The 18,284-nt window shown below is 36.1% G+C and overlaps 1 protein-coding gene across 8 annotated transcripts in view; it reads right to left on the bottom strand.

Moving 5' to 3' along the window:
* The window catches only part of JAKMIP1 (janus kinase and microtubule interacting protein 1), a 172,611-nt gene that overhangs the window by 41,785 nt on the left and 112,542 nt on the right, over nt 1–18,284 (bottom strand). For all 8 annotated transcript variants that reach the window (XM_030024242.2, XM_030024288.2, XM_030024298.2 and 5 more), the window contains 5 exons: nt 11,612–11,740; nt 10,186–10,314; nt 5,671–5,754; nt 1,818–1,880; nt 530–628 (listed from right to left, as the gene is read on the bottom strand). In XM_030024242.2, the coding sequence (XP_029880102.1) occupies nt 530–628; nt 1,818–1,880; nt 5,671–5,754; nt 10,186–10,314; nt 11,612–11,740 (504 nt within the window). The remainder of the gene's footprint in view (nt 1–529; nt 629–1,817; nt 1,881–5,670; nt 5,755–10,185; nt 10,315–11,611; nt 11,741–18,284) is intronic.

The following is an 18,284-nucleotide window of genomic DNA, read 5'->3' as shown; positions in this document are numbered from 1 at the left end:
AAGCTCCTACCAAAATGTGTTCTTTTAAGATAATTTTACTTCATATTAATGTTGTCAATCTTAAATCAATGTAATTAAAAGCAATTGATGTGATGGATGTGTCAGATCTTTAGTCAGATCACTGCATGCAAGATGTGAGAAGGTGTGTTAATTTAAACAATGCCAACCAAGGTTGTAGTATACATACCAAGTGATTTTACATGCAGGAAAGGAGCAGTTATGGAAATGAAACAAATAAAAAAGGCAAAATATTGCAAAACAAAATATTTTATTAGATGAAAAACAAACTATATGCAATATATATTAGCTATATTACATCTTTATAAACATTAGTGAGCACTCTCTCCAAAACATATTAAGGCAGTGGCATCAATTTCATTATCCCAAGATACAACATTTAAAAAATAGATACCTAAGTGATTTCCCTTAAACATGCACCAGACATCAGTAATCTTTACAGGAATTTCAGCTTGGGTTCAAACATAATTTCTGCTCCATTTGAGAGTTTGCAACAGAGAGAATCTCTTACTTCAAGCTCTAGCACTCTGAATTCTAACAGCTCATTCTGGTCTTTTGCATCTTGCATCTCATTCTTCAGCTGATGCTCTTCTTGTTCCATTCTGTAAATCTGTGAGACAAACACAACATCGTAACACCCTGTAAGCAATGGAAAAGATACTGTACAGAGTTATGGGCCAGGGGTTTAGACAAAACTGTTAATTCAGTTTCTCATTAGATGTTGGGCTGTGTCTTGGACGTAAAGAAGGAACATAACATCAGAAAGTATTTGTGAGAACTGCCAGCAGAAAATGGTTGATGTTCTCTTAGAGCAGTAATCTGGAAGTAGTATGAAAAGTGATACGAGCATTATATCTAAATAAGTTAAGCAATACAAGCTTTCTTTTAAAATCAAGTAAATGAAACTGGATTACGTTAACATTTGGGTAGACTGTTCTCATTGTCTTTGCATAACTAGACATCTACTTTTTACGGTATATGAAAGACAATAATGGAGGGGTTTTAATGCCTACTTTTTAATTTCCCAGATTTGTGCTTTGGGGCACTAACAATGACAAAATAGAAATTCAAAATTGACTATTCATTATGCCAACTAATAGTTTTGGTCTACTGTCTAGCTTAACTGGGTGATCCTTTTATTTGTATGAAACTAGAGAGAAGTGTAACATCTGCCATAATGTACTAAATGCTTATAATACCCATGTAAGTGTCTGAATAAATTAAGTCTGGCTGTAGGTACTTTTAGTCATGAATTTTTCTTTGGTTATCTTATTCCTATTATATTAATATTGAGCTACTAATTAACAAAAATAATTCTTTGACTTCCTGAGTACTAGCTAACTTTCCCACCAATATCAATGAAGAACAATGAGGATGCTCAGCTCTGTGTATCTCAGATTGTAAAAAATGGAAGGCTAAAGGGAGCAGGCAATTTTATTAGTGATCAGGACAATAATAATTGTTGTGTAACTGTATGGCAAAATACAAGATTCAACATTATGCCTAATATTTTAGATCGTATTTTGTTGGACACTAGCAGTATCAGCCAGCTTGGGTTCTACTGTTGGCTATACAATGTGTAATTCCACAATAGAAAGCAGCTTCCATTCCCAAAGAGTACAAAAGTATATTGGTACTTTAATCAGAGATTTTTATCTGAATTTCTGTCTCTGGAGAAAAATAAAGTAAGCAATTTTCATGTTGATGTTCCAGTACTCAGTACATTCATTTCCTTTTAACATTTCTTTTATGATAAAGGGCAGCAATTGTGAAAATATTCCAAGATTCTCAACACATACCTTCTCTAGCAACTCCTGATTTGTTCTGATTAACAGCTGCTTTTCTTCTACCCATTTTGAATCCTACGAGGAAGAAGAGGATTAAAAAGATTAAAATTATATATATTTTATTTAACAAGACAAATGAATGACCACAATAAGTAGAAGATTTCAGGCATCATTGTACATTCAAGTATAAAAATGGTCACAGATCAAAAAATAAAGCTATCATAAATATTTCAAGGATAAATAACATTTTAAAATACAGAAAAAATAAAAGTTCCTTTCTTTTCCTGAAGCTGAGTCTCTTGTTTCCTAATATGTTCCAGTGAAGCATATACTTTACAATCTTTACATATAGCAATTGTGGATGAACACAGTTATATGATATTTCATGTAATTTTAAAAAACATTTATTTACTCAGCTTAACTCAAAACTATTTATTTGCGTTGCAAATTGTTGGGAACTTTCTTGCAAAATCATCCCATTTTGAGTGGTGAAATGGAAATCCCAATGGAGAAAGGGAAGAAAAACATTTAATTACCCCCAATGACTGAAAATAAGCTTCAGCAGTGTGCAGTTAATTGCCCTCTGCTAAAAGTGTGAGAATCAGGCTAATAAACAGTGTTTGTGATAAGGAATTCAAGGCTATGGAGGAAGGGAAGTGATATAAGATATTCTATACTCCATTTGAAAACTGTATTTCCATTTGATCACTTGTTCCAAAGCTGATCTTTCCTTTCAGATTTTTCCATGGCTTCAAAAGGCCTCATCAAATATCCCATTAAAGATTCAAGCTACAAAAACTTGCTGCCAGACATAGGTGGACATTCAGATTTAATGGATTATAACAGCCAAATATGCTCTGTTCTCCCTGTAGAGAAAAGTATTTACATAATGTAGCTCACATTGCTCTAATAAGTTTAATAAAACAATATCCAACACTTAATATGCCATGCTAACTCTAGATCAAATTACTTTCTATGTAAAAAGCACAATTTATTTAAAATCTAAATGTCTTCAGTAAGGTATTAAGGCTGACACATTCTTTGTCAGCAAGGTATTTGCACATTGATGCTGTATGAGAAATTAATGAAATCTGGATATCCCAGCCCATTAACCAGCCTTGAAATGTTAACCAAAAAAATCTAAAACATTCTGATATAGTATTTACTCCAATTAGAATTTTTTAAAAAAGTTTAAAGTTAGTTCTTCTACCTACTGTCCACTACAGTTTCATATTCTACTGTTCTTTCTCCTTTTTCCACTCATATACAAGAATGCACAAGTGCATTTTAACTTTCATGCAATAAACAAGCTCTTCAGGGTTATGACAAGTATCATACTAAGAATAATATACTAAAATGAATACTGTAAAGGCATGAGATTTATCAAGAATTTTTGAAACAAATGAAAGAAATGCTTAAAATAAAATCCAATGTCTAGTTTAACATTTAACTAGCATTTTACTAAGGTCAAGGAATGAACAAAGAGTTGCAGACACAGACTTAGGGTGGATAACCCAATGCATGCATATGGTAAAAGGCACAACAGTTACATCAGACCTGCAGGTTCAACTACTCCAGTTCACACAAGTTGTAAAAGTAGATTAATTTGCCCTATTGATAATTAACTTTTGTGTCTTTCTTGATGAAGCTCAACTTGACTTTCCGAGAAGACCTTAACTCCAGTGGAATTGTATTTATGTACACACCAGGTCACCAAAACAGCTGAGCATTCAAAAAAAGTCCATCTGGCACATTACATACTCCAATATTTTGAGATTTATTATTTACAACTATTAATATTCTATAAGAATTTCTTCCCTTAGAATAAAGTTTCTTATGCATGCACCTCAATCTACCTCGCAGAAATGGATTATTAGTCTTATTTTTACATCTAGGGGAATTCTGACAGATGGAGCCGATGAGAGATTATCAAGAGCCATTGACACTTACTTTGAAATTACACATAAGTTGTTATAAGCCAAGCTTCAAATCATTTTTTAATAATAAGATTCTAATCTCCTGCTCTGAATTTGACTTCAGGAAAATTGTGAAGGTCTTTGCTGCTTCTGTTGCCTAAAGCTGTAAAGTAAGGCTAAAAATTCCTGGGATAATATACTAGGATCTTTTGATTCATTGTTTCCTTTTCAAAACCACTTTAGGACTGGTTTCCCGAATGAACATTTCACAAGTATTATTAAATCGTCATCACTACCATGACCATCTAAATGACAAAGTAATAATAATTAAAAAAAATCACATAGTGCACAAAGAGGTCAGTTTATCATCACAACCGTTTATTTTGTTGAATGTAAATACTAACAGGTCAGGAGAACCAAGCAGGTGCTAGAGCTCCCAGGAAGACACTGTGACAGCTTCTGTGGAAAGTTAATGCTCAGTGTACAAACTACCCGACTAGAGACAATATCATATTGCTCCTTGTCACATCCCTGTTGGCCTTCTCAGGATTACTAAGAGATACAAGGTTGAAAATGTGGTTATGAATCTCATAAAGTCGTAACTAATTAAATTCTATTTTCCAGGCATACCTTTTTGACATACCATTCTGGAAGCAAAAGTCACAGAAGTTAATTTCTTACATGTGGATCCATCTTCACTTATCTTATTTACATACACAGTACTTAAATTTTACAATGTAATAGTCAACTATTTTGTTTGTTAATGTTTTCAATTACACAGCAATTTGCCCACAACACCTTTATCATCAACACACTAAAATGTCAGCAGTAGATCCTTGAGAGGTCTTCAGTTCCATTTATTCTTCCAAATGCTCAGTGAGCCATCATTTTTAGATTGATAACATATTCTCTATTTTTAGTGATATTTTATTTACATGGAATTTACTAAGCAAATTCCAGTTTCTGTGGAAGCTAGCATAAACAATTTTTATCCTTAATTTGAATATGGTCCCAAAACCTTTGTATTTATACAGAATCTAACAGACAGTTTTTTCTTACAAAGAATAAACCATAAAAATACTAATGTCATTAACTTGGCATTATTCGTAGGTTGTTTTTATTCAATGCTACAGGATCATTAGTCTTTGAAATGTATATCTATGGTTAGCTATATCTTATTTTATTACCATATGCTATGTGCAATCTTAAAATTGCTATTTCAAACAATAAAGCATAAAATAACATTGTCCCAATTTTCTCAGTCCATTCTAGAAGTTATGCAACTGACCATCTTTTAAATGCACTCTCATAACTCTTAATCAGCCTTCCTGAAGATCCTAGACATTATTAAATATGCATCAGTAGCCACATCTTCAAGTATTTACAAGATATACTGAAGCATTAGGCCTAATTTTACTCTGTGTGATGGTATGGGAATCTGAAAGCAGTTGGGTCCCCCAAGAATTTAAGCCCAGGACAGTAACACCGCAAGCACCTTCCAGTAACCAGACACACTAAGTGGCTCATTTCTCTAGCTGAAGCATGTGTGGAAGTGATTTGGTTTTTGAATTTTTCTATGCTACACACCAAAAATATTCTCCAGTACAAATATAGAATATTTATTTTATTGGAACTTATAGCAAATATAACAAAATGGAAAACAGGAGAAAAGCCTGCACCAAATGACAATGGGACCAGAATTTACAATGCATGTAACAAGCAGTTATATCAATATTATGCTTCAGTGTATTATGTGTTAGAAAATGAAACTTTAATGGCGTTTTCTTAGCCTATATAATACTTTCCTTTATTTAAGTAAGCTATTGCTGGAGTAGCAATTAAGCTGCACCAGTCACACTAACACACCAGCAAGCAATGAAGATGGCAAGGGCACCACTGCATGCAAGGGAGAAAATGATGTGGTAGAGGACATTAAGAGAGCCTTTTACCTGTCCTTTCTCGATTAGAGCTTTCTCCAGATCCTCAATTTTTGCCTGACACCTGAGAAGATCAGCTTGCAGTTGTTCACGAGTCTGGGGGGAAAAAAAGTATTAAAAAGTGTGTGTGTATGCGTGCACATCCAGGTAGACAGTTAGATTGAATTACACACAGAATCAAAGTAAAAATACCTTCTACCCACTTATGGGCTGTCCAGTCAGCTTTTAATGTTTTTCATTAAAATAACTGCTTTTGTGTTTATGTTACAAAATATTTAAAGCCATCAGTTTAACATCATTTTTCCTTCCTAGCCTTTGTCATGTATTCAGTGACAAAGCTCTTCCCAGGCAGAAAAAAAAAAAAAGTTGGGAACTAAAAGAGCTCTAAGCAGCTATTCATAATCTTTAGTAATTCAAGGCAATTGGGGGAAAAAGGCCAAGAGAGAAACAGAATTGCAATAAGCACTGAAAAAAGCCTAGAGGTAAATAAAATATATTGACCAGAAATAATTTATTTATCCCATAAACAGCACATGCCAGTCAGTTTTCCTCATTCTACATGATTATTATACTATTACACTACAGTAGGTATCACCCCCTGAGTCCAGTGATGCCCTGAAAGGGATTGGATCATACCAGGTACTAAACAAGAAGGATATAAACCAAAGGATATCTCTGGAGACCTTTCAGTCACTGAGGGTCCTCAAGCTACTGCAAGTACTCTCCCCGCTCCACTTAAGGTACTCTCACCCAAGCAGTTCAAAAATTCCCACAGGGATTTCCTTCTGCATCTTTGCATCTTTGGGTCCTTGTTGTTTACCTTAAGCCTCATCTAAACATAATAGGAAATGTTCATCCTACCAGAACATTGGGCCCTACAAAACTAACCATGCAAAAAACTACCTCCTGACTCACTCAAAAGATGGATTTGCATGGATGTGACAAAAGAGACCAAAATGCCATTAAAAAGAAAGAGCAACAATTCCAAAGAATACTAAAGAGACAGTTTGCAAATGCCTGCAAAAAAAAATTTTAAAAAGCTATTGCAAAAACATTCATACCAGTCTCCCTTCCAATGAAGGAAGAGGAAATGTATAATGGTCTCTCATAACTGTCAAATACATGAAAGCCTCTGAAATCTTACTTTAATAGAAGATGTAACTAATGCCCCCTGCCCCAATTCTAGCTTAAGAAGTGATCTCCAAAGTCCTTATTGCTTTCCTTGGCTAAATGTCCTACTTAAAAAGAGAGCGTCAAATGTGACTAGGCTTTTGTAAGATGCTGAGAACTCTAACAAATAAAGCCATAAAGCAATAATTCTACCATTATAAAAGAACTGTATTTCACAGGGAAAAAAAAGTTAAGGTTGGTTGAGAGCCACTTCAAAGAACCTTGAAAAAAACACCCAAAACAAAACATGACACATTTTAAAGTAAACCCTGAATCTTCTAAATACTGGTGCTGGGGATAATAGACTAACATTTTTAGCAGTAAATAACTCCAGATAATGTCAAGCAGTCTACATTCTTCTGTAACTTTTATCTCGAAAGCTTTGCTTATTAACACACAGAAATTCTGCTCCCACAAGCATACTGTTTCTGTACCTGAGAATATGCAGTAAGTGGATTTTAAAATGCTTGCCAGGGAAAATGATGTGGGTGAAATCATGCACATGTATGCCTAATAACCATCAGCAATCAAGCAATATAGAATTTTGTGAGTATTTTATTGTCTCCTAAACAGTGGAACCATTAAGCTAGTGGCAGCTCCCACCATTGGGATAAATTGAGTCCATCCCCACCAGTAATTTTCAAACCACAGTAAAATCTTTGTCTTTCTCCTTTACTAGCAACATGTTGCAGTGGCATATACAATGAAGGCCACATGTAGTAAGGCAGTAATATGTAATAATTCACAGTATTTAATATGTTTCTCCATTTGGGGGGGTTCAGGGGTTTTTTGGGGGAGGGGGGGAAGTAGGTTAGGGGTTTTTTTAATGCTTAAATACTTTTTAGAATCACAGTCTCATTGAGGTTGGAAGGGATCCCCTGTCCAACTTCTGTGCTCAAAGCAGGGGGGGGGGCACCTAGAGCGGGTTGTTCAAGACCTTGTCCAGTGGGGTTCTGAATATCTCCAGGGATGAAGACTCCACAGCTTCTCTGGGAAACCTGTTCCCATGTTTCCCTGCCCTCAGAGGAAGAAGGGTTTTTCTTATGTTTAAATGGTATTTCTTGTATTTGAATTTGTGCCTGTTGTATCTTGTCCTTTCACTGGATCCCGCTGAGAAAAGTCTGGTTCCATCTTCTTTACTTCCTCCCTCAGGTATTTACACAAATTGATAAGATACCCCTGAGCTTTCTCTTATCCAGGCTGAACAGTCCCAGCTCTCTCAGCCTCTCCTTGTGTATTAAGTTCTTCAAGCCCTTAATCATCTTCACGGCCCTTCGCTGAACTCTCTCCCATATGTCCATGTTTTTCTTGTACTGGGGAAGACCAGAGGTGGACCCAGCACTCCAGATGTGGCCTCATCAATGCTGAGTAGAGGAAGGATCACCTCCATGGGTCTGCTGGGGACTTTCTTCCTAATGCAGCCCAGGAGGCTGTTGGCCTTCTTTGCTGCAAGGGCACATTGTTGGCTCATGTTCAACATGGTGTCCACCAGGAACCCCCCACATCCTTTTGTGCAAAACTGCTTGCCAGCAAATCAGCCCCAAGTCTATGCTGGTGCCTAGAGTTATTATTCCCCACATGCAGGACTTTTTCTTTCCTTTGTTGAATTTAATGAGATTCTTCTTTATGCATTTCTTCAGGCAGTCAAATGGTCCCTCTGAATGGCAGCACAACCACCTCACGTATCAACCACTCCTCTCAATTTTGTATCATCTGCAAACTTGCTGCAGGTACACCCTTTTCAATCATCCAGGTCATTAAGGAAAAGATTAAATAGCACTGGACCTAGTATCAACCCCTGCAGTACATCACTGGTGACACACCTCCAGCTGAACTTTCTGCCACTGATCACAACCCTTTAAGCTATTTCAGCTAATTTTCAGTCCACCTTACTGTCCACTTGTCTAGTCTGCACTTCATCAGTTTGCCTATGAGAATCTTATGGGGAAGAGTGTCAAAAGACTTACTAAATTCAAGATACAACAACATCTACTGCCCTCGACTCATCTGCCAAGCTAGTCATCTCAACATAGAAGGCTATCAAGCTGGTTAAGCATGATTTCCCTTTCACAAATCCATGCTGATCACTCCCAGTCACCTTATCTTTCAGACAGTTGGAAATGGTTTCCATGATTATTTGCTCCACCCCTTTCCCAGGGACTGAGGTGAGAACAACCAGCCTTCAGTTCCTCAGATCCTCCTTCTTGCCTTTCTGGAAGACAAGAGTGACATTTGCTTTCTTACAGTGCTGAAGGAACCTCCTGCAATTGCCATGATGCTTCAAAGATAATTGAGAGTGGCCTCGCAACGACATCAGTCAACTCTCTCCATAGTCTGTAATCTACAGGTTCAAGCTATATTTGATGCAGAATGAAGGGCATGAGGTGAAGATGATGAAGTTTCCAGCCCTATGGCTATTGCTTGCCCATTTGGATGTTAAATGTTCTTTGGTCATCAATCACAATAGTCATTCAAGTAGAGGGTGACTTGTATATATGCTACATTTCTAGACATGTCCCTGTCTGCAAGGAGTTGGGATAAAGTAGAAGAAATATTCCCTCTAGTTAACTCAGCTCTTTTTTTGATGCCACTGCTGTTCAGTGAATAGATCTGGGGACTGAGTTAGAGCTCACCAATTCATTATGAAGTGATTTGTCTCCTCCCCGGTTTGGAAAAAACAGAATGGAAGATGTTAGCATGACTTCTGCTGACCTTATGGTCAGCACTAAATGGTTAAACATAGTGGTGGCAGAAGGGTAAATGAAAACAGAATACATAGTCCTTCACACCTCAAATACCTATAGTACAGAGAGTACTGTAAGGATAAAAACCCCATTTATTTCAGAGAGCGTAAACAATCACCCATGTTGACCTAATAGGAACAACAGTGAGCTATGTACTTTTTAGTGGAAGAATACTCTCAAACTGAGATTTTTTTAAAACAAACTATGAATTCATATATTCGACAAAACACTTGAAGAAAAACTTCCTTTGTCAGATTTGGGTCAGGGTTTTAATATACTTCTATGATAAAAGTACCTAAGTACTTACAACAACCTATTCTCCGATTCATTTTAAATCCATCATGTTGCTATCCAAATTGCAGGTTCAATTGCGATATCATTCTCAGTAACACTGCCTTACTACTGAAATCTTTAATATATTATGCATGCTAGAATAAAGTACAATGGTATCTTTGTTCTGATCGCACCAGATGAATCTAAATTTTCACCTTACTGATAATGTCCTCTAATCCTCAAAAACATTGTGCTTTGCATTTCACTGACCTGCTATTCCAAGTTTTTTCAGCCTTTTCAATGATTTCAGAGTTAAAAGAAATTTCAGTTAAAAAATTACCCTTGCTTCTCTCTCTGCATCCAGGGTTCCACCAACTTGTTCTTGAAGCAATGCATATGCCCTTTGCAAAGCTTGATACTCTCTTGTTAGCTGGCAGAACCTTAGTTCAGCTTCTTCTTTAGGTGTGCTCTTAATGAAGAGGGAAAAAAAAGTGGGTTTGTGCATGTAAAGATAAATATGTATGATAATGGGTTTGTTTATATGAACAGACAGACTCACAAACGCAACAAGTAACACAACTCATACTGAGTCTCAAAGTTTAAGAAAGGTTTAAAAAAACAAAACAAGTGGAAGTGGAAGGAAGGATGATTTGAGGATGATGCAGAAATGCAGAGATCAGTAACTGTTTCAACCGCACAATTTCAGGACAATGTAAGTTACTATATAAGGCAGTAATGTATAGAAATGGGAAGAAACTGACTGGGGAAAGATGAGAGGGAGCAGTTCTATGCACCACTGTCTTTCTTCAGCAACTCCACTGCCACAGGGGCTTCAGAAGGGCTTTGTTCTATTTGTCATGCAGTCCATCACTCCCTTACTCTTTGTTTCTACTATGCGAGGGTAAAGCATTTTACCAGCACACGTACACTAACACAGAAGTTATATTTCAAAAGCCATAGGTGTTTTTTTTAATTATTTTTTTTAACATGAATTATTTTTAATGTCTTAATTTTCTTTGAATTTTGAGCAACTGACATCAACACTTTCAAGGTCTTTCCTATAATGCTGAGGGCAAGAAATGTCCTTCCCTTCAATTAATTTTTGCTCCAGGAACTCAGGCTCCAAGGAAAAGAGATTACAATATTATTCAATATTAAACCTAGAAAAATAGGAAGCTTCTTGTGACTGAGAAGTATTAGGCACAAGTTAGTGAACAGGAAAGAAAGATGAAAAAGAGCATCTAATTCATGCTTTGTCCTCAGCCCTGCAATCGTTCAAAGTAGGCCAGCTGCACTGTATATCACAGAGCTGAGACAAAACGTGTCAGTGGGTATTTACTACCTATGATCATTTAAGCCTTAATGAATTGCAAAAGCCTCTCTCAGTATTGTAAGTACAGAAGGAAAATCCTGGTTGTATCAAAACAGACAAATAAATTATAAGGTTGAAAGGCAAACTATTGTCTAGTAACTACTGACTTTTGGTAAAGCAACGTGCCTATTCATTTTCTTTTCACTAATAAGAAAGGGTTTGAGAAAAACAATTTTATTTCTCAGCCCGATATGTGTGAAATCTGTTGGGCAGAATATTATCTTATTAATTCTATTGCAGTGACTGTGGATGTGTTACTGGACTTGAAACAAAACAAAGGAATTCTCTGCCAAATCTTTGACAGTTCCTGTGGAAGAATAGCTGAAAAAAATGTTTGCATTTAGACTCCATGTCAATTTTTATATAACTTAAGAACAAATCATCAACTACTTACATCTTCCAAATCTTCCTCTGGTGTTGCTGGTGTCCTGTCTGTTTTATCTGTGTTATATGAAGTTACAGATGACGTTTCTGAATCAACAGATTCTTCATCAAATCCAAAAAATGTCTCCACAACATGCCTCTGAAAAGTTAGTTTTTCTTAGTTACTAGCAAAACAGTTGGAAAACCCCAATGACCCAGTAAGCAGCAGCCAAGGTCTTCTTTGACCATTATTTTAGTATTTAGGAAGAAAAAAGGTTCCTTTGTAAGCCCTTGTTCTCTGATTAAATTAGCTACCTTTTCAACACAATTTGTATAAGAACCTCCAAGAACTGAACTGCACATAGCACTGGGTAATGGCCAATAGAATAATGCTTTAGCAAAAGTTTAAAAGCTAATTACCAAAGTCATACAGATCTTACAAGATTCGGTAAAGGAATGCAATATCTATTAAGAAGAAAGTAACCCAATTCGATGTAACATATAAGATGTGGAACCAAAAGGGAAAAAATATTCCAAAGAACAATGTAGCATATAAGATGTGGAACCAAAAGGGAAAAAATATTCCAAAGAACAATGTGGAACAAATTTTGTCATTCATACTAATTTTAAAAAATATATATTAATATATTTATAATATCTATTTTGCAAAATCCTACTTAAAAGTATAAACTGCCTCTTTCCATTTGTTTTTTCCAACACCATCATTTTCAAAAGTTTGCTCCAATATTATGACTAACCAAAAAACTATGCTTAGGGAAAACCAGCATTTCAATGCAGATTTTAAAAATTTTACACAATGTAATCAATTATATGCATGCTTAAAGAAAACTAGAGAAAATGAATAGCCAATGGAAGTGAATAGTACAATATTCATTGTGAAAGATGTGGTTTTATATAAAACATCACAACTGCAATAATTCCTTCACCATTTTAAGAGCCCCCTTTCCACCAGTTTCCTAACATAGGCTCAGAAAGTAGAAATTTCTATAGAAAATTATGCTGTTTAAAAAAAGAAAAAATTGCGTAAACATTTAACTGGAAAAACAGTTTTTCAAGTATTTTTCCTTCCAAAATAAGAATAACAAAAGTTAACTGTTATTAATGAAGAGAAAGCGTAGCATTTTAAACCATCCAAGTATTCTAATAACCTAACACAAATTCAGAGGAGCAAGAAGAATTAAGAAAAGAAAAAAAAAGGGTGTTGCTGGAAAAATAGAGTCAGGTTGTGAAGCATCCTAGACAGGGAGGCTAGTGGAAAGGTGTTGCTTTAAGAAGATGAAGGAAAATCTGTCTATCTATCTCTATATTTTTTGGCACTGCTTAATGCTGAATCACAGATCCTGATGTCAGAGTTTGGTTGTCTGGGGTTTTTTTAGAACTATAAACCACAGGTTGTATGTGAGAAGATAATAGCCCTGTTCATTAAAAAGGCCTAAAGGATGAAAAAAATTACTGGTTGTTATTAACTCAGAACATCAGAATCTTACAAGTCAGCAAAGCCAAACTGGCGAAGTGAGTGGAATTGTGAGCTATCAATTTCATTCAAGATACTGAAAGGTTTTCTTTTATCCATAATGCCCTATCTCATGATAAATTCCAAATATTTACCTTTCACCACAGTCTTATAGACTTGTCTAACTTTATACATTCTTCCAGTATGTCTACAAAGTACTGTCTTCACTTTCTTACAAAGCCCCATAATGCTTAATATGTTCTTTTGGCTCAGCACAGCTCTCATCAACGGCCAAAATACTCTACCTTGAATTAAGTGGCACCACAAAATCAAGCTCGTAGGTGTGACTTGGTGCCTGCATGCATGACACCATGCACTCCATTTACAGCCTGCAGTCCTGGTCACCATGGTCCACCAGGTCACAGTCTCATCGCTCGTTAGCTGAACTCCATCATAGTTTCACAGTACAGCTAATCCCACTGAAACTACTGAAGACAGCTTTAAGATCCTCTTCTGAAGCACTTAATTGCTTCACTTAAGATAAGCACCTCAAATAATAATTTAAAAATTCATTCACACTGCATTTTTAAACTAACTGGTTCTACCAAAAACTCCTTCTAAAAGGATGATATGCACTCAAAACAAGCAAACAAAAAAAAAAGCCACATCTTTTCCAAATAGTCTGTGGTTACACATTTCCATACAGATAAATATGATGCAGCACAGAAGGCAAAGAGCTTTTGAACAATCTTTAGAAACAAACTTCCTTTTGCAAGCTACTAGACCACTAGAGTTACTATTTAGTGTATTCATAAGTAAATAAAAGGAGTGCAGTTGTAGTACTAAAACTCTGTAAAGACATATTACTCAGTTTTGGAAGCACTGTTATCCTTTCACTAGGCAGAACTATGTCTAAGGTGCTTTAGACAAACACTTCCCTGGGATAATTTAATACTTCCCTCCAGCATTCACATGCTTCAATTTGTTCACTCTTCTCAGGTTTAAGTTCTATTCTAGAAATACAAAGACTTATCCAGAAAGCTGATGCATTCTCTCACACTCAAATTACAAACGTTTCAGACTCCTCTCTCATAAGTACAAAGGTTTACCACAAAAACTGGGTGTAATTAGTCCTTGGGAGATGGCCCATCCAGCATTTCTCCCACACTGAATACTGGTTGCAGCCAGCAATCATCTAACAGTGATACTACATTGGGAGTTGAAAATAGGGCTAAAGAAATGGTGTTACCTTCAAGTTGTAAGGAAGACAAACATATTTACAATTTCGGTTGCCAGGTCAACTCAGCAGGAAGAACTCCTTTCTGAGTCCAAACCGATGAGCAGATACAGTTTCATAAAGATGAAGGTAGATTATATGGAGGTAAAGAAGATGATGGCAGGTAAACAAAACCCAAGGGACTTTCATGAAAATGGCATCCTCATTTTGCAGCATGGATACTTTTCACTCAAAGATGCTGAGAGTAAACCCAAAACAAAGCTGCATGCAGACTCTTATGCCAATACTTTTCTATCCTGCTCTTCTGCCCATACCAGCTTGTCTGTGCACAGGGCTCAGAACATTTAGCCTATGCTTTGGAGGAACCCAGACAAGGACAGGCAACTCTGAGGACTGCAGAACAGCTGACCCTGCTCATGCCTCCTGCTTCAAGGGTGCTTGGCCTCAAAAATGACAAATGCACTTGAGCAAAGCTCAACCAAAACCTGCAATAAAGTATAGGCTTGAGGGCTGACAAAGTGAGTAAGAGTCAAGCCTTGATTTTGAAAAGGCTGGCAGAAGGGACTTCTAAAAGCTGGAGAGCAAAACTCCAGTGTATTATCATATATATGGCACAGAGAATACAGTACCATGAAGGTCAGCAGCAGCTTAGTTAAAACTGACAATAAGGCTTATCATACCTACTGGGCTTTTCGCTAGACCTCAAACTACAGCAGCTTTTGTAGATAACTCAGCTTAAGTATGTGTCTTCCTTTAACCCTGCATGCGCACACACTGTTTCAAGGAGTGAAAAAGCAATAGTAAAACAACAGTGGGTTTGGTTTTACATAAATGTAAATAGGTTTGAGAAGATACTCAAAGCAATGGCATTATTTTGACAAAAGACAGTAGCTGCATTTAAACATTTCACTACTAGTAAAAGTAGGGGGAAATAATTTGCATATATTAATAAATAAATCACTTGATTATTAGATGGGAGGGAATTATGCCAAAAAATTCGTATTTCCCATCGCACTAAAAAACCCCAACACTTCAAGGAGAGTTAAAAGTCAAAAACTGTTAAATGCTATACCGACTGCTTATAATATTTGGAGTTATGAGTGAACCACTTATTTATTTTTAATGACTCCTTCCTCTCTAGGGAAGCTGTACATTTATCATTTTGTGAAGCAGATACTTTCCATAGAAATAGAGATAAGGTATTTAACCATTAATTGCATATGTATGAATTGCTTAATGACACAATTATGAAATAGCTGTTCTTATTGTTGATCATCTAGCATCTGAAGCAACTAGCTACAAGAAGTGATTCACAGCAAAACCAGAACAAATTAACTGATAAGGGAACAGCTGTAGAGAGAAAAAAAAGACGTCTGAGTCATACAAAGTTTGTTGATAAACTCTGTAATAAATAATAAGGCACAAATAAATACCCCAACTCCCAGGGAGATTCCACATATAGCTCAAAAGCTGAATCATAATGGTTTTTGAAAAGTATATACAAACATGTACAATACTCACTGGATTTTTGTACCTATACACCATTTTCATTCAAGTTTCATTCAGACTTTCCTTAAAAATGGGAACATTCTCAATTAACAATTGAAAGATTCTTTTATGTTGATTTGTACATTTGTTACTTCTAAATCATAATTTCATAACTGAGAAAACAGTCACATAAATTGCTGAAAATCTCTGATTTAAATTCGAATTACCACTGACTGCTGCCATGCATTTAATAGCAAGTATTTTTCATGTGGATTTACATCAATGTTTTCACATAATTTTAAAGTAAGATTATGCATTAGGTCTTTATAACTCAAGTATTACTGCTTCTGCTGAAGTATTGTGCTCAGTAAACATCAAAGTTTAGAATGTTATAAATCAATAGTGACACATTATATGCAAATTTCAATATACCTTCATATTTTAAATGGTTTGGATTAGATATACTTAAATATAAATAATCTGATTTCTCTGTTGCTAAAGTAGTTTCACTTTACATTTAAGTATCTCATTTTCAAGTAATTATCTAACATGATGAAAATTATCCAAAATTAATTTCCTTGTAAAGCAATCAGGTGAGCTAATCAGTAACTTCTTACCTTCATGCTTATATGTCATTTCTTGGCAGCCAGAAAAATACAGGCACACCAAAGCACAGAGGCAGATAAAAAAAGAAAAATATAGAACAAGAAATATGAACTCCATCACACCAGTTTGCAGGCTTTCCACTATCACGAATACCATTTATTTAATGAAGTTTAAATACAGAAACAAATCCATAGAGTCCTGCAGTTTCCAAACAAACTGGGCAATTATGCCTCATTTTCAAATGCGTGACACCATCAATCATGGAATCACTGTAACTCCATTTTGCATGTCAAAAATAATTAAAAACCCCCAAGTACTGTTTCCAGAGTTTCTTGGTTATTTCACTACCAACACTGGGGGAAAAAAACACAACACAAAACCCAACCAAACAAAAAAAAAACACCTGGAAAAAAGCATGCTTTAAATAGCAGCAGAAGATTCACCTCTGGCACATCTTTTTCCTAACAAGTCCAATGACACATTAACGTAAAAAAAAACCCAAAACCCAAAAAACCTCTATCAGCTTAGGCTGCTTCACTTCAGAGAAAACTATCCTACAGTACCCGACTATACAGAGTGACTATATTACTCTTCTAAACACCTTGCAACCACAGAGGTTATAAAGCCCCATCCCGCTGTGCTGCTCCTTTCCCTGGGGAACCCGAGCCCGTTGCCAGCACTGTTCTATGGACTCCTATCCCCCTTGGTAATTAAAAGAGTGCGCAGTCAAAGCTACACTAGCAACAGTAACCTAGTGCACCTACAGAGCTCCAGAAATAACACAGACATCTAATTGCAAAAAAAAAAAAAAAAAAAAAAAAAATCTTTGGTATTTCCGAAAGCTTCTGAGCCAAACTAATGTTAGTTAGACCCAACTGGGCTATAAAGGCTACTGGACTAGCCTGAGAGATCATTCACACAAGCTGTCTTAAAGATAGACAAAGGCATGCCATGGATTCTGTTCCAGCTAACAGGAACCACTGTCAGGAAAATATTCATATTAGAAACCAAACACAGATGCTGTCCAGTCAGAGTACCTTGAAAATCAAGGAATCTGGAGCCCATTTAGGAAAAGCTGCAACAGTAGATGAGTGTAAGTATTCACCCTGTGCACCAAGTTCCTGTTTATTAGGACAAAAAAGGAATCTTTCTATACCTTCTAGTCTGAGCTTATCTGACCACATTCATGAAACCTAATTCTCATCAGTTAATTCTTTCTTCACTTTGTCAAGGGAAGTGGGACACAGCTGGAAATAGATCCAACTTCAACTGCCAAACTTGATGCTTCGCTATGCTAATGGTAATTTTACATTTAACGAAACTTAGAAAAGCAAAGCCAAAGATTTGCATCAGTAATTTCTCCTTCTGACTGGTTCGTTAGGCCAGATACACCCGTAATTTCATCTACTATTATATATAGGTTAGCATCTGTATAATATAAAAATCTTGCACAGATCATAGACAGAAATACACTTGCAATGTACATATCTATATATAAAGCAACTCGTCTTAGACTTATAGTCCATGCAGAGAAATAGGCAATTTTAGGACAAAACTCATATGGCCTATTTAGATACCTACTTCCAGAGAACAATCGTCACTTAATGTTACCATTCTGTCCAGAGTGAGATGTCTATACCTCACCTCCATTAATGACATCTAACCAAGCATGGCAAATGCATGGTTAGATGAATTCTGCTGTTTTCATCTGGATTCCTGAGATAGGCTGTAAAAACAGAGAGGATGAAGATGGTACAATCCCAACATGGGTAAGCAGCCTATTCTACATAGATTGTTTAAATACAAAACTGCTGGAAAACTTTGGGAAACAGCTTCCTTTGAGGATTTTGATCCTCACAGGATCACAGAGGTGACCTGGAAGGAAACCAGCCCATATGC

Source organism: Aquila chrysaetos, chromosome 1 (assembly GCF_900496995.4).
Source record: "Aquila chrysaetos chrysaetos chromosome 1, bAquChr1.4, whole genome shotgun sequence".
Lineage (NCBI taxonomy): Eukaryota > Metazoa > Chordata > Aves > Accipitriformes > Accipitridae > Aquila > Aquila chrysaetos.
Note: the sequence above shows the minus strand (reverse complement) of the source record. Positions and strands in the feature narration are given on the sequence as shown.